The 22,729-nt window shown below is 46.3% G+C and overlaps 1 protein-coding gene across 3 annotated transcripts in view; it reads right to left on the bottom strand.

The window, feature by feature from the left end:
* Window positions 1–164: 164 nt before the first annotated feature.
* Window positions 165–22,729, bottom strand: part of LOC147105909 (protein FAM107B-like) — a 207,024-nt gene continuing 184,459 nt past the window's right edge. For all 3 annotated transcript variants that reach the window (XM_086010818.1, XM_086010817.1, XM_086010816.1), the window contains exons 2-4: window positions 22,256–22,439; window positions 8,517–8,667; window positions 165–5,906 (exon numbers count right to left, since the gene is read on the bottom strand). In XM_086010818.1, the coding sequence (XP_085866944.1) occupies window positions 5,787–5,906; window positions 8,517–8,667; window positions 22,256–22,386 (402 nt within the window). In that variant the 5' untranslated portion in view covers window positions 22,387–22,439 and the 3' untranslated portion in view covers window positions 165–5,786. The remainder of the gene's footprint in view (window positions 5,907–8,516; window positions 8,668–22,255; window positions 22,440–22,729) is intronic.

The following is a 22,729-nucleotide window of genomic DNA, read 5'->3' on the forward strand; positions in this document are numbered from 1 at the left end:
CTCACATCGGACGCTTTAACCCACTGAGGCAGCTTTTTCCAAATCGCATCTGGTGTTGAACCTTTCGCTGAAATCGCGTTACACCAAGTTACAGATTATAGCCGGAGGTTTCCATCGCTGCTAAAATCATTGCCCGCGGAAACAGATACACAAACACAAACTGGTCAATGCAAAAGAAGCAAATGTTTTTTTATTTCAAAATAGTTCACGGTTTTCACTTAACTTGCGTGTAATACTTAAAAACCATCAGGGAAGAGGTAACAAGCATGCAGTGATGCAACAAATGTTAAAATCAACTTATCAAAAAATGTAAGACCACGAACTGATCGAGTTCTGGGACGAGTAATCATAGTGAGGGTTTTATGAATTCAATCACAAAGGAACTCAAAGCATAGGATGAGGGAATATTCATCCAATCACACGAGATCCCCCATCAAACAGTGAGCAGGATTTGTGCGACATGACCATTGTGAGTCCCGATACCCACATCACGTGTGGCTAATGCTCCAATATTATGCACTTTTGATCCTTGTACAAATAAGTCCATTCCAAGGATTGAAGATACTCTGCAGTTTTGGAACAAGGCATTTGGATCTAAACCAAGTTAACTCAACTGGTTAAATTCCACAGCGTCCCTTTGAGCCACAGGTAATTAATTGGCCGCACCTCTAGACTCAAAGACGTCTCAAGTTTATCATGGATTCACACACTTCTATTAAACTGAAGCTAGTAAAGTTGAAATTAAGGCACATTGTGCATGCAATGTTACCAAGTCCTCTCACATATTCCATGGCATTGCGCCCACAGTCGATCGGAAAATGACTGGTGTGGTGAGTTCACGGCTGAAGTGCTGAACACTGATATAGTACAGTTGCGGTAATACAAAACATTGAACAGTAGTTTGCTAATTCACTGCAAAGGAATAACATTGTTGAATTTGTTTCATGAGCGTTAAAGACCCATGATTCACGAGTGGAACAGGCATCAGCAAATTCTGAGATCTCTCTCAGACGTTAAATAAGTAAGGCACCGCCAGTGCTGCAATTATTACACGTCTGTTACTGCCTGTAATTAAAAGGGAAAGTTTTAACTGGCCCGTAATTTGCGGTCGGTGGCGAAGCGAAGGTGCTGGCCCTCGAAGAAAGCTTCGCACAAAGGTCTCACGATCTCTGTGGCAAGTTCGGCTTTTCCGACGTTCGGTTGAGTTAATGGGGAATCCCTAACGCGAGCTGCTGTGATGTCAACAAGCTTGTCTGAGCAGCCAATCGCAATGCAGAATTCTCAGAGACCAGGAAGTGAAGAAGCTCCTTTCATTCTAACTTTTTTTTTTAATGTTAGAGAGAGCCAAACAAAGCTTGGGGTTCTCACATGGGGGAAAAGGTAAACCTGAAATAAAGATGAACAAACTTTACAAATTTTTTTTTTTTTAAGTTTCTTAAAAATTGTAATGTTTATTAAAATGGATAAATGTCAGTCCACAAAATTTAAATTAGTTTTTCAGGGCCATAACGTTTGTTTAGCAGTCAATACGCTGTTAAAAACCCATTACACCTAATCCAAAAGGGTCTAACATTTAATGGGGTGTTTAACAGCGGTATTCGCGGAAAGGACCAAATTTATCATCAGTTTCACTGATTGCCGGCTATGGTGGTGGTGGGGGGGGGGGGGGGGGGGGTTGATCCACAGTGCAGCCAGTGTCGGAGCAGTGAATGACTGACCGCAAGGTCAGGATTTCCGTGTTCGGATGTGCGTGCGCTACATCCTGAAGTTGCGGTCAGTTTCCGAGGGGTAATGCTGCTCGGCTGACGTCATTGCCCACCGCAAATTCTGGGCCAGTATGTTTCGAAGCGTGAAACTTTATTGAATATACTGCATTTGGAAAATGAAAACCACACAGGATCCCGTGGTGATCAGGCGTCGGGATGCATTCTGCATTTGGTGCAGCCAAACGTTGCACAATGCTACTTGGCTTTGAAAGATGTAGAGTGCATGACGGGGACTGCGAGAGCATGACGGGCGAGAGCGTGACGGGGACTGCGAGCGCGTGACGGGGACCGTGAGCGTGTTTCACAACATATTTTGCTTTCAATTGTGAAAATCACTGGTAGACACTATGGAAAATGCCAAAATGATGTATAATACTTTTATTCCAATGACATACACTCCTCCCTGGGCTATAGTGACCTCCGCGTGACATCACTGAGAACCTCAAAGTTCTAGATAGTTGTAAATAGGATGAACAATCGTGGAACAGCAGCATATGCAGGAATGTGGCTTACTTCTCCAGTGAATATACTTTCACAATCCATTCGAGACTGTTCCTTAGAAGATGCCTGGTCTTCCTCGCTTGCGGAATGAAATTCATATTCCATTTCTCCATGCTGAGTAATTTCTTTATACTTGGCAACTGTTTTTTTTAAATATATGGGGAAGGGTCAAAGCCTATCGTTCAGAACACCACCGCAGTGTCCAGAAAGAAGGTGGAACAGATGGAAAAGTTGTGGTTAGGTTCCATCAAACTGTGGTTTTAAAAGTGTGTAGATTCTCTGAGCAAGGAGACTGATGGAGATAACAACTTGTGCACTTTTTAGGTTCTAAGAAATGAGAAGTTAGACTAGGAAATGGTGTAAACTGCCTTGATTTCAATTCAGTGAAGATGCAGGGAGAGAAACAGCTTATAGCGTGAGGTGTTCGCAGCTAGGAGCAAAAAGCAAATTTCAGAGGAACAACGGCCACCCTGATATCAAAAAAACAAGGCGGCTAACCATGGAGAGACAGAGAGGGCGAGAGTGAAAGAGAGAGAGAGAGAGAGAGAGAGAGCGCACGAGAGACAGAGCAAAAGACAGAGACGGAGAGAGACAGAGAGCAAGAGAGCGAGAGAGCGACAGAGACAGAGTGAGAGACACACAGAGACAGAGCGGCGAGAAGTTAGAAAAGTTTCAAAAATGTTGTTTGATTTTAAATTGAATTATTGCACAGAAATACTAGGTTTAGAAAGATTTCTCGAGCTCTGTGCTGTAACTCCTCCCTCTCAGAATTAGTTGAACAATGGGTTTTGTGAATATATCACAAGTGTGACTTCTCCCATTATTGAATGTTTTAGACAAAGGATAATTCCTGGCATCCTCTGTGCACTTACAATCTATCCAAGGTCTGAAGTACTTTAATAATTAAGAGAACTCATGTTACAATTTGGATGCGATAACTAGTTTTAATATTGTATCTTACCAGTTTCCTTCGTGCTTATACTGGCCCGGTTTACATGAAATCAAACTGTGGGCCGTGTGCTGTTTTCGGGCTTTAGCAGTTGTTTGACACGGGCCAGTGGTACAGTGAGCTGCCATTGCCACCAAGACTGGAAAACTTCAGAGAACTAATCTGATTAATAAAAAATAAACAGCTGCTCGTTTAAATATCCCCTAAAGGAAGCAATGGGCTTTGCTGCTGCCGATATTCGATTTTACTTCAGACACGAGTTAATGCGAGGTCATCTCCTGCACCAATGCTCACAATAAGTTTCACAATGTGGAAAATCTTGGGTTATCATTTTTTTTTCCAGGGAGGAGGGGTGTGGAGAAGAAGGGTTGGAGAAATGAAATGGAAAAAAGTGTTAAAAATGTTTTTTGATTGGACACTGAGCAATGTTCCCTGTAGTTTTGTTTTGGGCTCCATTCTATTGAAAAGCCGGCTGCGCGGGACCCCTGGAGCGCTGCGCGGGACTCCCGGAGCGCTGCGCGGGACCCCCGGAGCGCTGCGCGGCCATGCAGTTTACAGGGAACATTGATGCTGGGATACTTGAGCCAATCAGAAAAATGACATTTTTTCCCTTATGGACTTTAAAGGTGTGATGCGTGCTTTATGCAAGACATTAATATATTAATAAATTCTGAGATATACTAATATATGATCACACAAAACTAAACAGAATGACAATTACATCTGGCTTACAATAATGATCTTCCATATTGACTGAGTCGGATTTAAAAATGGACATTTTCATCAAGAGGAGGCCATTCATTTTGCTGGTTAAAAAACACCCTTGCACAGTTTTGTACCGCTGAAATACAAACAGAGAATGCTGGAAACACTCAGCAGGTCAGGCAGCCTCTGTGGAGAGAGAAACAGAGTTAACGTTTCAGGTCGATGACCCTTCGCCAGAACAGTTCACTGTTGTTAACTCCGTTCCTCTCTCCACGGGTGCTGCCTGACCTGCTGAGTGTTTCCCATGTTCTCTGTTTTTATTTCAGATTTCCAGCCTCCACAGTATTTTGCTTTCGTATCGCTAGAGTCTTGTCATAAAATGAAACACGGTCGTCAACTATTATTGAATTATATCAAAATACTGTAGATTGCACAAAAATGACACATCACTCCTTTAATTGTTGCGGTCAGAGGATCAGTGCATGCTCAGACTGCACCAGAGTAACGGTATGATGCACAGGCAGATGGGCAAACAAGGTAGGATCAATACTATAAAAGACTTGACCTCTCCTGCACACCAACCTGACAAACGATAAATCATTCAATTACCAGTATTCAATCATTACAAATTTCATAGAACGAGTTCCTTCACATTGCAAACTTATTAAAAAAAACTCAAAATACTTAGCAAAATTTGGAGTGCATGGTCACTGATCCAGATTTCTGATGGACTACAGAAGGATATTCAAACGAGGAAAGGAAGCGAGCTAAGCTTTTCTGTTGGTTGCATATTGTTAAGATTCGTAAACTGTGTCAAAACCTGTCCACTGGGGTCAAATTCCGAAAGGATAGGCTGCTTCTGGGAACCTCAGCAGAGGGCGAATCCCAGGCAGCGTCGGTGCCGGTGGAGTGTGACCTGATCTGCCACCAGCGTGTCTGGAAAATTAGCTCCATCGTCGTGTAGCTAGCCTAGAAATTGCCATCGCCAAGATTATTCCTGCGCTCACGGGATGTTCGTCTGTCCACCCTTTGAATGGAGCCGCTATCCCATTTTATTTGAAGTGGGTTAGCACCTCCGCTACAACAGCGGACAAAGGAACGCTCAAGGGAGACGGTAAATGCCCATCTCCTACTAGTGCTGACGGCAATTTCTAAGCTTATATTCTCAAAGGATAATACCATTGCAATATACTGCAGTACATAAATAAAAGTCAAAGGGGGTGAAATTCGACTTCAGCGCACATCTGGCCACAGCGAATCAGCAGCCTGTTTCACACCCGCCCGATTTCCTTTTCTATTGGATTCAGGTGGGGTGTAAAATGGGCTGGAATCATTATCGCCCGCTGTGTGTTATCGGCAAAGTCCAGTTTCACCTGCCAACCCCCCCCCCCCCCCCCCCCCAACAATAATCTCAATAGTTGTCTGGCGCCTGCATTAGGTTTGGCTGATTCTAAACGCTAATGAGTGGATCAAATAGCTCATCCGCAGTCAACTCGGCATCAAGGTTGCATCCTCTACTTTTTTTTTTATTTAAACAGGTCATATTCCGAGAATGATGAAAACAGTTCGTCAATGCTCTGGAATCTCACTCGAATCAAATCTGTTTGTAAAGAGCCTGGTGAGCTCTCCCCCCCACCCTACCCGCCGCAGTCAGTCATCACTCTGAAAGCTGCCCTGCACCAAATGAGGCCCCTTCGCAAGTGCAGGGTGGACAGTGCGCTGCGGTGAAGGGAGCCGCTTGCCGAAAAGCTCTCGTGCTGCTGGAGTTTGTTGCTAAGCTGTAACCACAGTGCCGATTCCTCGTGGCTGGAAAAACAGAATCCACTCTACAAAGTTCGGAGTTCTGCACGCGATGGGCCTTCTCTCTAAGAGACCTGCAGGTCTGCGCTCTCCTCATGCTTGGTTCGCCGCAGGTTACCTTTCATCTTGACAAATTCAGGAGCATTTTCCTGTTTCTCTTCAGCGTTCAGCTTTTCCTGTTCAATCTGAAATCACATTGAATGGTCACCAATACAAGTCCAGCTCCACTCCGCGCCAACACCGTACAATTCCAACTCTTTCCAGAACTCCTGCAAATCTAGTGCTTGTTCTGAAAGCTTTCTCAACAACAACTTGTATTTATATAGCGCCTTTAACGTAGTAAAAAGGTCCCAAGGTGCTTCACAGGAGTGATTATCAAACAACATTTGACACCGAGCCACATAGAGATATTAGGACAGGTGACCAAAAGCTTGGTCAGAGGTTGGTTTTAAGAAACGTCTTAAAGGAGGAGAGAGAGGCGGAGAGGTTTAGGGAGGGAATTCCAGAACTTAGGGTCCAGGCAGCTGAAGGCACAGCCATCAGTAGTGGCGCGATTAAAATCGGGGATGCTCAAGAGGCCGGGGGGGGGGGGGGGGGGGGGGGGGGGGGGCCGCGGGGGGAGGGGTTGTAGGCGTCCTCAACAACATTCTCCATTGCTTGCCACTGCACATCAGAGGGATCATCATTTCATAGATCAGAAAAAGTACAAGCTGAATATTGCAATGAGAAATAAAAAATAGAAAATGTTGGAAACACACAGCAGGTAACAGTTCAGTCAATATCGGATGGAAAAGATAGGCTCATGTTTCAGGTTCCCAGTTCTCATGCAGGGTCCCAGCAGAACCATTAGCCTCTCTTTCTCTTCCAGCTACTGACTGATGCACTGTTCATCGCCAGCTTTTGCTGCCTTTAATCCATATTTACAGCATTCCTAGTTTTGCTTTCAAACTGACTAAAAGCAACTGCATTAATTTCACAAAACAGTGTTCTCCCCCCCCTCCCCCCACCCCCCCAAAAGTGTATTTTTTTAAAATGTAAATGTGATAAATTTTCAGTCGCACCATCACTAACATTCTGCCCGGGGATTTGGGCTGTTCGAGCTCGGCTCCTTGTTAATGAAGGTTCTGCCGCCAGATGTATAATCCTACAGCAATGCGTGTGTTTTGAAAATAATCTGCATTCGTTTTTAATTGAAGAAACATAGGGCCGTTTAGGAGACATTCTTGGCAGGAAATGGATTATTCCGGCAATGGATGTAATTTTGCTGTCATAAAGACAAATGGAGTCGCTGGTAGCAACAAGCAAATCAAACAATTAAGTCATACTTTCCACTTTGCCTGGCATATACAGGCTTGGATTTGAATTCACAAAAATAAAAGCTCAAACAAAAGGCGTTAATTCTGTCTCCCCGTTCTCAACATATATCTAGCACTGAAATTCTGTTTCGTACCTCCGCAACATTGTGCTGCAAACTTCACCACATATAAAACGAGCCAACATGGAGTGGGTTTGTAAACTTTGGCACTGATACAGCATTAATTAAGTTATTAAGCTTCAAGTGGGACATTGCAAGTGGGATGTATTCCATTACATAGGACATAGATTTTAACTTGAGTAACACGGACATCATGGCCCCGATTTCCCCCCAGCCGTCGGGCGGGGTTTCAAAATCCCGAATTTGGGGGTCCCAACACCATCCCGCCCAAAACCCCGCCCCACGTAAGTTTCAGGGGCGGCGGGGGTACTCGCCCCGCACTGGGACCCGCCGAAACCAGGCGGGAAGGGATTAGTGCCAATTAACTGCCTGTTAACAGGTAGTTAACAGGCAGTTTTTAGCCTAATCCCTATTTTGAGGGGTGTCGTGTGGGATTCCCGACGGCTCCAAACCACGCCAGGTTAGAGCAGGCGGGCCGTCGGGTTGAAGGAGTCGTGATGTTGGCGCTCAGGTGAGTGATGGGTGCATGAGTGCAAAGGTAAATGTGTTTGGTGTGCCTAAAGTGTGTAAAGAACTTTTACTTACCTGTACTTACCTTCACAGCCTTTCTTCCTGTAGCCATCGGGAGCGCATCACTCAGCCGGAACTGAAAGCTGAACGGCTGCGATCTGTCAAAAGTGACAGCCTTCAGCTTTGAGTGCCAGTAAGAGTTCTAACTGAGTCTGTGCAGAATGACTCATGTCAGAACTCAGACTCAGTGTTTGACAGCTTCAAACAGCTGTGAAACACTGATATTTCATCTGTCAAGGACTCTTGACAGATGAAATTTCAGTCTGTGACATCACCTGTCACAATCACGTGGATTGGCCGGACGTCGAAGTAGGCGGGTCAAAAACCTGAAAGTTGTAGTCCCGCCTTCTTCCCGACAGGTTCAGCAAAATCTACCCCCATATCTTTAAGGTGGGGTTGTCTACTTCTTCTTATCGTGTCTACACACTGTTCCCTTTGGGGAACAGTATGAAGTAGTGGAAGGATTTCTGGCCGCGTTAAACGCTCCTTCCGTGACCGTAACCATCTTCATACCAGCCATTAGAGTGGTTAGTCCTATGGCGGGAGGGTTCTACGGGCTCCCACAACCCATACGAGGGGGGGGGCCACCCACACCCGCAAGTATCCCGCTGGATGTCAACCCAGAATTTTAGAGCCGGAGCTCCGACTCTACTTGCCGGGACTGTCTGGAGCGCGGTTCGAAACCCCACACCTTCTGGCCCAGCGGCGGGGATGCTTACTGCTACGCCAAAGGCCCACTCCTGGGTTGTCTACTGAACTGTTTTAAGTGCTAGTTTGCTGGTTTTCCCACCTGGTCTAGCCTCTGTTGACGTTTCATTAACTCTTGCTCCAAGTCGGATTTCTTCTGCGCTTCTTCCTCTTTCTTCTGTTTAACGACTTGGTCTCTCTTTCTCTGCTCCATCACTCGCTGCAGCTCTGGTTTGTTCTGAGGAGCAATGCCCCTGAAAATAAAAATATTCCACAAGTTACGTATGCGGCACAAAAATAAATAAACACTACCTACCGAGCTTGGAGCTGCGCCACGTGTCTTACAGGCCCTGCAGTTAGGGCCACACTTGGCTTCTTGGTACACTTGCGGTCAGCCGTGAAGCAAAGGCGCTCGCCGCTGGCCCCGTAGAAAGCGGTGGCGAGAAGTTTGCCTTTTTCGACGTTCAGTTGATTTCAGCGCCCGGTGATGGGGATTCCTCGTGCGATGCTGCAGTGACTTCAACAAGCTGTCTAAGCAGCCAGTCACATTGCGGAATTCTCAGACAGGAAGCTGCTTTTATCTGGACTTTTAAAAAGTGTTACAGAGAGCGAAGATTGGGACTCTCACATTGGGGATACGGTAGAAGCTGAATCGTTACGAACAAACTTAAAATAAAGTTTTTTTTAATTAATTGTATTTATCATCATAATGGAGAAATTTGACAATTATAAAAAATTAAAGGAAACTCTTGTTCAAACGGCACCTAAATATCCGGTATTCTCTATTAGCCGGCAAAATTCTCACTCCAAAAACAACACCTCAATAACCGGCAATGTTGCCGAGTCCGAGTCTCCCGCGGTGGCCGAGTTAGTCAGTGGGGGTAGTTCTCCAAACTGCCACTACTCGGCTTCTTGGCGCTGTTGGAAGTCGGAACACCTCAATCCCCCTGTAACAGGAGTCTGACTCTCCCGCGCTGCCGGTAGTCTCTTCTGATCCGCCATTTTACAGGGGGTACTGTGTGTCTCCCACGTTGCTGGTAGTCATTGCATTGCATTACCCTCAACTGGCAGTACTGTACTTAACCAAGCATCTTCCACCATCCATTTAACACAACATTCTGTAGTGAGTACCCAATTCCTGTATACTGCACATTTCTTGATTTTTTAATTTTTCTTTTTTTAAAATAGCCTCGGTAGATAACCCTCTCCATCATCCGGAATTTTTGATCAACCGGCAACACGCCGGTCCCGTCGGTGCCGGATACCAAAGAGTTTCCTGTAGTTTTTCAGGGCCAGAACGGTTGTTCAGCTGGCAATACGCTGTTAAAACCCCAGTTACACCTAATCCAAAAGGGTCTAACTTTTAATGGGGTGTTTAACAGCGATATTACCGCGGAAAAACCCAAGTTTTCATCAGTTTCACTGATTGCCAACTATGGGGGTTGGGGGGTTGCACAGTGCAGCCAGTGTCGGGGCAGCTTAATGACTGACCGCAGCTTCAGGATTTCCGCGTTTAGATGCGCACGCGCTAAATCCTCAAGTTACGGTCAGTTTCAGAGGGGTAATAACAGCGAATGCTGACAGCTCGCCATCATGCCCCACCGCAAATTCCGGGATGTGAGCTAATGGGCTGAAATGAATTGAAGCTTTGATGGGCCATGGGCTAGCCTGGGCTGTAATATCATCTCTCGGGGATTAGACAAGACCTCATCGTTTGATTGCAATCCATGCAAGCACAGTCCCAGCAATTTAAAGGCATTATCAGCATGGTTTTGGGGAAGGCTTATTTCCTAGAATAATCTGCTGCAAATACATGATTTCAGAGTTACATTTTGCTCATTGGGAATGGACACGTTGCAGTAAATGCTTGTGCAATAAATAAACTCGCAAAGAGGTGAAATTAGAAGGGTAAATTCAGCGACTCTTTGCTCCCAACTTTGAACCGCACTTGAAGGGAGTTGGGATCAGAGAAGTAAGGTTCTGTGCTGTGGCCCCATCTCTCACTCTCTATCGCAACGTGGCTTAATGTCAGAGCTGGTTCTAAATCTTGTAACGCGGACGTGTTGGGACAGAAGATGTGAACAAAGAGAAATTCTTTTAATTACACAGACTGTCTGCCATTTCACACCCTTCAGGCACAGACAATGTTTATGGAGCTAGCCTCGAATTCCTGCGGTTCAGATACCTTGTAATGCAAAGCTTGGCCATTTAAACTAGTAACACATTAACCTATTTATTGCAAGGGAGATGGAGTATAAAAGTCGGGAAGTTTAGATGCAACTTTACAGGGCGCTGGCGAGACCGCACCTGGAGTGCTGCGTACACGGGCAACCAAGTTTTGGATGGCCTCAAGTTTACGTAGGGTGGAATGTGGGAGGCCAGCCAGGAGTGCGTTGGAATAGTCAAGTCCAGAGGTAACAAAGGCATGGATGAGGGTTTCAGCAGCAGATGAGCTGAGGCAGGGGCGGAGACGGGCGATGTTACCGAGGTGGAAGTAGGCGGTCTTAGTGATGGCGTGGATATGTGGTCGGAAGCTCATTTCAGGGTCAAATATGACACCAAGGTTGCGAACAGTCTGGTTCAGCCTCAGACAGATGTTAGGGAGAGGGATGGAGTCAGTGGCCAGGGAACGGAGTTTGTGGCGGGGACTGAAAACAATGGCTTCGGTCTTCCCAATATTTAGTTGGAGGAAATTTCTGGATGTAAAGGGTGGAAAAACATTTACAATATGTTTAACAAGGTATTATTTTACGACAATATACTTAAACAATTTTTTGGACACATAAGCTGGAAACACAGAGAGGAGGACAGAGTGGCACACAGGCTGTCAGTTCGGTGTTTTAAACAAGAGACTGCAAGCTGCAGCTCTGGGGCCCACAGCTGGAAGCTACAATGCATGAGGTCAGTTTTTCTGGTTAGAAGTTGGCAAGATCGAATGGCTAAATAAGTAAATCAGCCCCTAAAAAGGGACAGGACAGGAGGCTTATTGCTGAGGACAGAAGTGAGACCATGACTAGTCTCGCAGAATCTGAATTAAAGCAAGGCCAATATTTTTTTTATTTTTTTTTATGGGATGTGGGCGTCACTGGCAAGGCCAGCATTTATTGCCCATCCCTAATTGCCCTTGAGAAGGTGGTGGTGAGCCGCCTTCTTGAACCGCTGCAGTCCGTGTGGTGAAGGTGCTCCCACAGTGCTGTTAGGGAGGGAGTTCCAGGATTTTGACCCAGCGACGGTGAAGGAACGGCCTATATATTTCTAAGTCAGGGTGGTGTGTGACTTGGAGGGGAACTTGGAGGTGGTGGTGTTCCCATGCACCTGCTGCCCTTGTCCTTCTAGGTGGAAGAGGTTGCAGGTTTGGGAGGTGCTGTCGAAGAAGCCTTGGCGAGTTGCTGCAGTGCATCTTGTAGATGGTACACACTGCAGCCACGGTGCGCTGGAGGTGGAGGGAGTGAATGTTTAAGGTGGTGGATGGGGTGCCAATCAAGCAGGCTGCTTTGTCCTGGATGGTGTCGAACTTCTTGAGTGTTGTTGGAGCTGCACTCATCCAGGCAAGTGGAGATTATTCCATCACACTCCTGACTTGTGCCTTGTAGATGGTGGAAAGGCTTTCGGGAATCAGGAGGTGAGACACTCGCCGCAGAATACCCAGCCTCTGACCTGCTCTTGTTGCCACAGTATTTATGTGGCTGGTGAAGTAAAGTTTCTGGTCAATGGTGACCCCCAGGATATTGATGGTGGGGGATTCGGCGATGCTAATGCCGTTGAATGTCAAGGGGCGGTGGCTAGACTCTTGTTTGTTGGAGATAGTCATTGCCTGGCACTTCTGTGGCGCGAATGTTACCTGCCACTTATCAGCCCAAGCCTGAACATCATCCAGGTCTTGTTGCATGTGGGCATGGACTGCTTCATTATCTGAGGAGTTGTGAATGGCACTGAACACTGCAGTCATCAGCGAACATCCCCATTTCTGACCTTATGTTGGAGGGAAGGTCATTGAAGAAGCAGCTGAAATTGGTTGGGCCTAGGACACTGCCCTGAGGAACTCCTGCAGCGATGTCCTGGGTCTGTGATGATTGACCTTCAACCACCACAACCATTTTCCTTTGTGCTAGGTATGACTCCAGCCAGTGGAGAGTTTCCCCCCGATTCCCATTGACTTCAGTTTTACTAGGGCTCCTTGATGCCACACTCGGTCAAAAGCTGCCTTGATGTCAAGGGCAGTCACTCTCACCTCACCTCTGCAATTCAGCTCCTTTGTCCATGTTTGGACCAAGGCTGTAATGAGTCGGGAGCAGAGTGGTCTTGGCGGAACCCAAACTGGGCATCAGCGAGCAGGTTATTGGTAAGTGCTGCATGATAGCACTGTCGATGTCACCTTCCATCACTTTGCTGATGATTGAGAGCAGACTGATGGGGCGGTAATTGGCCGGGTTGGATTTGTCCTGCTTTTTGTGGACAGGACATACCTGGGCAGTTTTCCACATTGTCGGATAGGTGCCAGTGTTGTAACTGTACTGGAACAGCTTGGCTAGAGGCGCGGCTAGTTCTCGAGCACAAGTCTTCAGCACAATAGCTGGGATGTTGTCGGGGCCCATAGCCTTTGCTGTATCCAGTGCGCTCAGCCGTTTCTTGATATCACATGGAGCGAATCAAATTGGCTGAAGACTGGCTTCTGTGATGGTGGGGACCTCAGGAGGAGGCCGATATGGATCATCCACTTGGCACTTCTGGCTGAAGATAATATAAAGCAGCTTTATAGATTAATTATTAGTGGTATGAACTATTAAGCTGTTTTATGACGTACAAGCTAATCAGAATGTCATCACAGTAAGCTGTAACTGTCAGCACAATTTTTATTACAAGACTCAATCTGTTTGTCTGGAGTTACAAAGTGTTACATTTCCTTCTGCCCATTGCTGTTCAGTAAGGACACTTCCCGTATCTGTCCCGGATTCAGTGAATCCAGTGCACCTCTCTAGTGATATCCCTGGCTCTCACAAAAACCACTAATAATGAATCTATAAAGTTGCTTTATATTGACTTGCGAGACTAGGCATGGTGTCACCCGTGGTTCAGTGGGCAGCACTCTTGCCTCTGAGTCAAAAGGTTGTGGGTTCAAATCCCACTCTAGAGACTTGAGAACAAAAATCCAGGCTGACACTCCCAGTGCAGTGCTGAGGGAGTGCTGCACTGTCGGAAGTGCCGTCTTTCGGATGAGACATTAAACTGAGGCCCCGTCTGCTCTCAGGTGGACATAAAAGATCCCGCGGCACTATTTTGAAGAAGAGCAGGGGAGTTCTCCCCGGTGTCCTGGGGTCAATATTTATCCCTCAATCAACATCACTAAAACAGATTATCTGGTCGTTATCACATTGCTGTTTGTGGGAGCTTGCTGTGCACAAATTGGCTGCCGTGTTGCCCACATTACAACAGTGACCACACCTTAAAAGTACCTCATTGGCTGTAAAGCGCTTTGGAAAGTCCGGTGGTCGTGAAAGGCGCTATAGCAATGCGAGTCTTTCTTTTTCTTCTCACAATTTCGATGATTTTAGGATGAGATTGGTGTCCGTGAGCCAGTTCCCAGTGTTTACGGTACGAAATCTCCCTCCTCAGCCAGGTAGCCCATTCGTGAGTTGCTGGGATGAGGGAGCTACAGTGCTACCACTTCCAATGGCTGATGTAGATGTGGAGAGACAACTATAACTTTACATTGAGGTGGTTAAGCCAGATCGTTGTGTCAGAAGTAGTGCAGCGTATCGTTGTGGTGCTTCCTTTGTATTTGTGAATCGAGCATGGAAAAAGACGTGCATTTCTACCGCGTCTTTCACGACCTCAGGACGTCCCAAAGCGCTTCCCAGCCAATGAAGTACTTTTTGAAGTGTATTCACTGTTGTAATGTGGGAAAACGCGGCAGCCAAATTTGTGCACAGCAAGCGCCCACAAACAGCAACGTGATAATGACCAGATAATGTTTTTGTATCATTAGATATTGGGCAGTATGAGCACACTGCAAGACATTTAGATCACTTACAGGAGGGTCCTGCACCACTGTACCCAATGCATCCACTATCTCTGCAACCACCTCTTTTAGAACCCTAGGATGTAGGCCATCAGGTCCAGGGGGTTTGTCGGCTTTTAGTCCCATTAGCTTCTCAAGTACTTTTTCTCTCCTGATATTAATCCTCGCTCTCATTAGTCCCTTGGTTCCCCATTATTTTTGGTATACTTTGCATCTTCTGCTGTGAAGACAGGTACAAAATATTTGTTCAAAGCCTCTGCTATTTCTTTGTTGCCCGATATAATTTCTCCTGTCTCAGCCTCTAAGGGACCAACGTTTACTTTTGCTACTCTCTTCCTTTTTACATTCTTGTAGAAGCTCTTACAATCTGTTTTTATATTTCTTGCTAATTTACTCTCATTCTATTTTCTTCTTTTTATCAATTTTTTGGTCATTCTTTGCTGGTTTCTAAAGTTCTCCCAATCCTCAGGCTTACCACTATTCTTTGCAACATTAACATAGAAACATAGAAGATAGGGGCAGGAGTAGGCCATTCGGCCCCTCGAGCATGTTCCGCCATTCAATGCGATCATGGCTGATCATCCAAATTCAGTACCCGGTCCCGGCTTTCTCCCCATATCCCTTGATCCCTTTAGCCTTAAGAAATATATCCAACTCCTTCTTGAATATATTTAATGAATTGGCCTCTACTGCCTTCTGTGGTAGAGAATTCCACAGGTTCACCACTCTCTGGGTGAAGAAATTCCTCCTCATTTCTGTTCTAAATGGCCTACCCCTTATCCTTAGACTGTGACCCCTGGTTCTGGACTCCCCGACCATTGGGAACATCCTTCCTGCATCTAGTCTGTCCAGTCCTGTCAGAATTTTATAAGTTTCAATGAGATCCCCTCTCATTCTTCTAAACTCCAGCGAGTACAAGCCCAATCGACCCAATCTCTCCTCATACGTCATTCCTGCCATCCCAGGTATCAGCCTGGTGAATCTTCGCTGAACTCCTTCCATGGCAAGAACATCCTTCCTCAGATAAGTCGACCAAAACTGCACACAATACTCAAGATGTGGTCTCACCAAGGCCCTGTACAACTGCAGCAAGACATCCTTGTTCCTGTACTCAAACCCTCTTGCTACGAAGGCCAACATACCATTTGCTTTCTTAACCGCCTGCTGCACCTACATGCTTACCTTCAGCGACTGGTGCACAAGGACACCCAGGTCTCGTTGCACTTCCCCTTCTCCCAATCAATTGCCATTCAGATAATAATCTGCCTTCCTGTTTTTGCCACCAAAGTGGATAACCTCACATTTATCCACGTTATATTGCATCTGCCATGCTTCTGCCCAATCACCCAACCTGTCCAAATCATCCTGGAGTTTCTCTGCATCCTCCTCACAGCACACATGCCCACCCAGCTTTGTGTCGTCTGCAAACTTGGAGATATTACATCTAGTTCCCTTGTCTAGATCATTAATATATATTGTGAATAGCTGGGGTCCAAGGACCGATCCCTGCGTTACCCCACTAGTCACTGCCTGCCATTCGGAAAAAGACCCGTTTATTCCAACTCTTTGCTTTCTGTCTGCCAACCAGTTCTCTATCCAAGTCAATACCTTGCCCCCAATCCCATGTGCCTCAACTTTACACGCTAATCTCTTATGCGGGATCTTATCGAAAGCCTTCTGAAAGTCCAAATACACCACATCCACTGGTTCTCCCTTATCTATTTTACCAGTTACATCCTCAAAAAATTCTAGATTAGTCAAGCACGATTTACCTTTTGTAAATCCATGTTGACTTTGTCCGATCCTTTCACTGTTTTCCAAGTGCTCTGCTATTACATCTTTTATAATGGACTCTAGCATTTTCCCCACTACCGATGTCAGGCTTACCGGTCTGTAATTCCCCGTTTTCTCTCTACCACCTTTTTTGAATAGTGGGGTAACATTAGCTACCCTCCAATCCATGGGTACTGTTCCAGATTCCATCGAATGTTGAAAGATGATCAGCAATGCATCTACTATTTCTAGGACCACTTCCTTAAGTACCCTAGGATGTAGATTATCAGGTCCTGGGGATTTATCGGCCTTCAATCCCATCAATTTCCCTAACACCATTTCCCTACAAATACTGATTTCTTTCAGTTCCTCCCTTTCATCAGACCCTATGTTCCCCGACATCTCTGGGAGGTTATTTGTGTCCTCCTTTGTGAAGACAGAACCAAAATATGTATTTAATTGGTCTGCCATTTCTTTGTTCCCCATTATAAATTCCCCTGATTCTGACTACAAGGGACCTACGCTTGACTTCACCAATCTTTTTCACTTCACATATCTATAAAAGCTTTTACAGCCAGTTTTTATGTTGCCTGCAAGCTTACTCTCATATTCTATTTTCCCTTTCTTAATTAATCCCTTTGTCCTCCTTTGTTGGATCCTAAACTGCTCCCAATCCTCAGGTTTACTGCTTTTTCTGGCCAATTTATATGTCCTCTCCTTGGATCTTATGCTATCCCTAATTTCCCTCGTTAGCCACGGTTGAGTCACCTTTTTTGTTTTATTTTTATGCCAAACTGGGATGAACAAATTCTGTAGTTCATCCATGCGGTCTTTGAATGTTTACCATTGCCTATCCACCGTCAACCCTTTGAGTGCCATTCCCCAATCAATCCTACCCAACTCGCGCCTCATACCATCGTAGTTTCCTTTATTTAAATTCAGGACCCTAGTCTCTGAGTCAACTACTTCATTCTCCATCTTAATGAAGAATTTGATCATATTATGATCGCCCCAACCCAAGGGGCCTCGCACAACAAGATTGCTAATTAATCCTTTCTCGTTACATAATACCCAGTCTAAGATGGCCTGATCTCTGGTTGGTTCCTCGACATATTGGTCCAGGAAATCATCCCGTAAACACTCCAGGAATTCCTCCTCCACATTATTGTTACTAATTTCCAGGAAACCATCCCGTAAACACTCCAGGAATTCCTCCTCCACATTATTGTTACTAATTTGGTTAGCCCAATCTCTATGTAGATTAAAGTCACCCATGATAACTGCTGTGCCCTTATTGCACGCTTCTCTAATTTCCCTTTTAATGCCATCCCCAACCTCCGCATTACTGTTTGGAGGTCTATATACTACTCCCACTAACGTTTTCTGCCCCTTTGTATTTCTCAGTTCTATCCATACAGATTCCACATCATCAAAGCTAATATCCTTCCTTACAATTGTGTTAATCCCTTCTTTAACCAGCAATGCTACCCCACCTCCCTTTCCTTTTTGCCCATCTTTCCTGAATATTGAATACCCCTGGATGTTGAATTCCCAGCCTTGGCTACTCTGGAGCCATGTTTCCGTAATCCCAATCAAATCATATTTGTTTACCTCTATTTGCGCAGTTAATTCATCCACCTTATTACAAATGCTCCTCGCATTAAGACACAAAGCCTTCAGGCTTGTTTTTTTAACGCTCTTAGACCTATTAGAATTATTATTTACTGTGGCCATGTTTGATTTAAACCGTTGATTTCTCTGACTGCCACTTTTGTTTTTCTCCTTCCTATCTTTTGCTTTTATCCTTGTTTCCCTTTCCTCTGTCCCCCTGCTCAGGTTCCCAACCCCCTGCCATTTTAGTTTAAACCCTCCCCCAGAGCACTAGCAAACACTCCCCCTAGGACATTGGTTCCGGCCCTGCCCAGGTGCAAACCGTCCGGTTTGAACTGGTCCCATCTCCCCCAGAACCGGTTCCAATGTCCCAGGAATTTGAATCCCTCCTCCTCGCACCATTCCTCTAGCCACGTATTCATCTGAAATATCCTTCAATTTCTACTCTACTAGCACGTGGCACTGGTAGCAATCCTGAGATTACTACCTTTGAGGTCCTATTTTTTAATTTACCTCCTAACTCCCTATATTCAGCTTTTAGGACCTCATCCTGTTTTTTCCGATATACCTTATAAGCCTCTTCTTTTAATCTAATACTACCCTTAACTTCTCTAATACTACAACAACAACTTGTGTATTTATATACCACCTTTAACGTAGTAAAACGTCCCAAGGCGCTTCACAGGAGTATTATAAGACCAAAAATTTGACACCGAGCCACATAAGGAGAAATTAGGGCAGGTGACCAAAAGCTTGGTCAAAGAGGTAGATTTTAAGGAGCGTCTTAAAGGAGGAAAGAGAGGTAGAGAGGCGGAGAGGTTTAGGCAGGGAATTCCAGAGCTTAGGGCCTAGGAAACAGAAGGCACGGCCGCCAATGGTGGAGCGATTATAATCAGGGATGTTCAAGAGGGCAGAATTAGAGGAGCGCAGATATCTCGGGGGGTTGTGGGGCTGGAGGAGATTACAGAGATAGGGAGGGGCGAGGCCATGGAGAGATTTGAAAACAAGGATGAGAATTTTGAAATCAAGGCATTGCTTAACTATTCTTTAGTTAGCCATGGATGGATCACTTTTCCTGTTGAGTTTTTATTTCTCAATGGAGTTTGTCTACCTTGTTACGAATGCTTCATGCATTCAGGTAAAGAGCCTTTAGTTTTAACCTTTTACCATTATTCGCTGCTTTAACCTTATTCGCTGACGCACGATTACTGTTAAACTCTCTGGCCTAGAAATTCGGTGGAGCCCCAAACGGGGCGCCAAGCTCGCCTGGGCACCGGAATTACCGCTGCGAACGGAGCAGTTGCGCCCGCCGGAAATTCAGTTTGAGCGCCCCAAGAGGGACGCGGGGCGCTGCTCGAGGCGCCCCACTTGGGGCGCTGAAACTGAATATCGCAGCGCAACGTGCCGCAGCGCCACACGCTGCGGCACAGCGTGCTGCGGTACTGCAGGCCTTCCTCCCGTTCTTAAGGGGGAGGGGCCTGCACCAACGCGATGACCGATCGCGAGTGCCGGCAAAAGAACCCGGCACCGAGAAGTGCCGGGCTCTCGGGACGCAGCCGGCACTGGCCGGGGGGGATCAGGAGGCCGGGGATGGAGGTGCTGGCAGGCGGCCACCGAAAAAATGGCCGCCCTGCACCTCCACCTTAATTTGCGCCACTACCGCCACAGGTAGGCCCCGTGAAGCGGGCGCGATTTGCGACCGGCGTTAGAGGCGGGCGCGACCAAATATCGCGATCGGGGCGGTAGCGGGGCGCTGCGCACACCGATGACGTTATCGGTGGCGGCGCAGCGCTACAGGCTAACGCCGCCATTAGCGCCCCGCTAAATAGCGCGGGAGGCGCGGCCAGTGGAGCTAAAGCCACCGAGTGCCCTCTTTAGGCGCTAACTGGTGGCGCAGCCCACCGAATTTCTAGGCCTCTGTCCCTTCCCGTCACACACTGCTTATTTTTACCCAAATCGCTGCACTGCTCCACTGCCTTGACTTTTCTCTTTAGATTTCTAAATTTCCCCTCACCTGACCCCTCCCTCCCAGCTTTTTAGTTTAAAGCCCTATCTACAGCCCTAGTTATTCGATTGGCCAGGACATTGGTCCCAGCCCGGTTTAAGTGGAGCCCGTCCAGACGGAACAGCTCCCTCTTTTCCCGGTACTGGTGCCAGTGCCCCATGAATCGAAAGGGAATGAAGTATCAATAACACCAGCGGGGGATACACCAGCCATGCAGGCAGTGAGCGTAGTTGGAACATACTCAGGAATGTTCCCACTGATGGTGTTGGCGACAAAATAACAACGTACGTCATACGAAATTGACGGGCAGGAAAGGACCAGCTGCTGCATCAAACCTGCCCCACACTCAAGATGGGATGGGCCATCATGGCTACACCACCCCCCACAGAATCTCCTGGGAGAAGCAAAACAAAACAAAGAAAAACCCAAAATGGTGGGGTGGGGAAACACTTTGGAAATTTCCTCTATGACCCCCTCAGGCGAAACCAGTCCAGGAGATCACACAACAGTTGGCACTTGGAGACAGGCTTCAGAGAACCACGAGGGAGGGACTCAGACATCTCGTGGGGAGTGCGGCGCTCTGTAGCTTTTGAACAGAGCACCGACCCACCAGGAGGATCCCAGACTCCGGCAGTGGTAAGCAGCCGGAAAGCCGAGGGAAAGGCAGGTGGCTCGCAAGCTGCTGGTAATTCCCTGCTCGCAGCTCCCTCCGGGAAAAGAGAGGCAGGAGAAGCCAGCAAAAGGAGCTAGCGCACACAGCTGGAGCAAGGCAGGCTGTTCCTGGCACAGAGGCAGGACCATCTGGAGTTACCCCAACGATGAGGTAAGCACCGGCTGAATCACCGACAGCTCTGCAGTCACCACAGCCACTCTTTCAAAACAGCACAGCACACCAGTGTCGGAGAGTTGAAACAAGACAGGGTAATAGTTCACGCAGCACAAAGTCTCCCTGCTTTTTACTTTTTTTAAAAAAAACTTAAGATTAGGGAATGGAGGAACGTCTATCCCGATAACTATAGCCGCCTAAATAATTCAACTGAAGCTGGTTTGTTTTGAAAGATACTCGCAGTATAAAAAAAAAGTGTCTTCAAAGCGAGAACGTTAGAATGCAGCAACAGTGGAAACTCAGTTCATTTTTTTTCTCCATCACGAGCACAGGTGAAGCCGGGGCCGACGGCAGAGACTCATTTTGGCTGAGATTGGCTGACGCAGCACAGCCCAAGAATCAAACGTGGGTCCGTCCTGGTCTGTGGGGGTCAGTTCCACACTGGGCAGTATATCTACCCACTGAGCCATCAGACAGGGCTTTTAATTATCACTCAAAGCAGGTTTCAGTGCGGGTTGGTCCGCACTGTTCCTGGAACCACCCCCAAAACCAGGAGGAAGCCCTTTCACGTTGCAGAAATGGCTTGGAGCTGCAAGTATATTCGTTATTTGGCATCTAACATTCATCAGTGGAAAGAACCGAGTGAGAGAGACTACAACAACCACACTTGTATTTATATAGTGCCGTTAACGTAGTAAAACATCTCAAGGCGCTCCACAGGAGTGATTATCAAACACAATTTGACACCGAGTCACGTAAGGAGATAATGGCCCGTTTTTTCCGGTGCCTACACGCCCTAAGTTCTGGGTTTTCACGCGTGAAGCACACGTGCGAAAACTTGGAACTTGCGGTCGGTCAAGAATTCTTGACAAATCGCAGCCATCCCCGGGAAAAGGGCCTCCGTGGGTGGAGAGTAGCGCTGTTTGCCCAGCGAATGCCCGTGAAATTCTTACACCTGGTCAAAGCAAGTGTAAGGCCTGCTTTTACCAGTGTGAGAGCTTAAATGAATATAAAAATATTTTTTCCCCAATTATTTAAACATTAAAAAACCTGTAAAATAAGTTATTATTTTCAGTCCCTTTAAAATATTTAAATTTATTTTTCAAAAAATTAAATTTGTTTTAAATGTTTAAATAAATTGTATTTTAATTAATTTTAAATATGTAATTTAAAAAAATATTTGTTATGTTAAATGTGTATTTTTTTTATGTGATCCCCATTCATGCTCACGGGGTTTCCGTACATACGGAATCTCCATAAGTATGAATGGGGATTCCCTTCAGTCATTGGTTGGGCCGGCCCACGTGATCCCGGGGGCGCTCGCGAACCGCCTGAACCCCTGGATACGCGGGGCCTCTACCCGCGGGTACCCAGAGAGGCCCAGGACCGCGAGTCTCCGTGGATCCCGAGGCGCGGATTTTAATTGCGGATCGGAGGCATTTCCCCGCGGGAAGCCTCCGACCACAAGTTCAGGCCCATCGGGACAGGTGACCAAAAGCTTGGTCAAACAGGTAGGTTTTGAGGAACGTCTTAAAGGAGGAGAGAGGCGGAGAGGATTAGGGAGGCAATTCCAGTTACGGTTTAATTCAGACACGATCATTTATCTACCTTTTCTGGTTTATTATCAGCTCTCTGTGAAGGTCCTGGTGATTCTTTGAAGTTTTCACAGGATTGATCAGCTTTCTGGGTTTAATGAGCTCTCCAGTGTCGTCGTCGTCTATATAGTCTGGCTCTGCCATGATACGCCTTCCACAATCTGGCAGTTCGTGTTCCAACTCTGGCTTTTCACACTCTAAAAAAAAAAAATTCAAAATAAAAAATTGATTGAAATGTAAATAATCCAGTCAATTTGACTATATTTAAATGGCTCTGTTCTAAGCCGCTCACGACATACAGGAATTTCTTCAGGTTGATGAATTTACATAAGATTCCTCTGTGCTCCCTCTTAACAAGAGTTGGTAACCAGTTTATTTGGATGACTGTGCCACTGCAGGGAGCCAATGCCCCAACCAAAAGGCTTCAAATGATTTCCTCCGTGCAATGTCAGAATGGGAAGGTTGGAGGTTACAATGCCCCACCTCT

This window comes from Somniosus microcephalus, chromosome 17, assembly GCF_052327205.1.
Source record: "Somniosus microcephalus isolate GS21.2 chromosome 17, FLI_Smic_1.0, whole genome shotgun sequence".
NCBI classification, from domain to species: domain Eukaryota; kingdom Metazoa; phylum Chordata; class Chondrichthyes; order Squaliformes; family Somniosidae; genus Somniosus; species Somniosus microcephalus.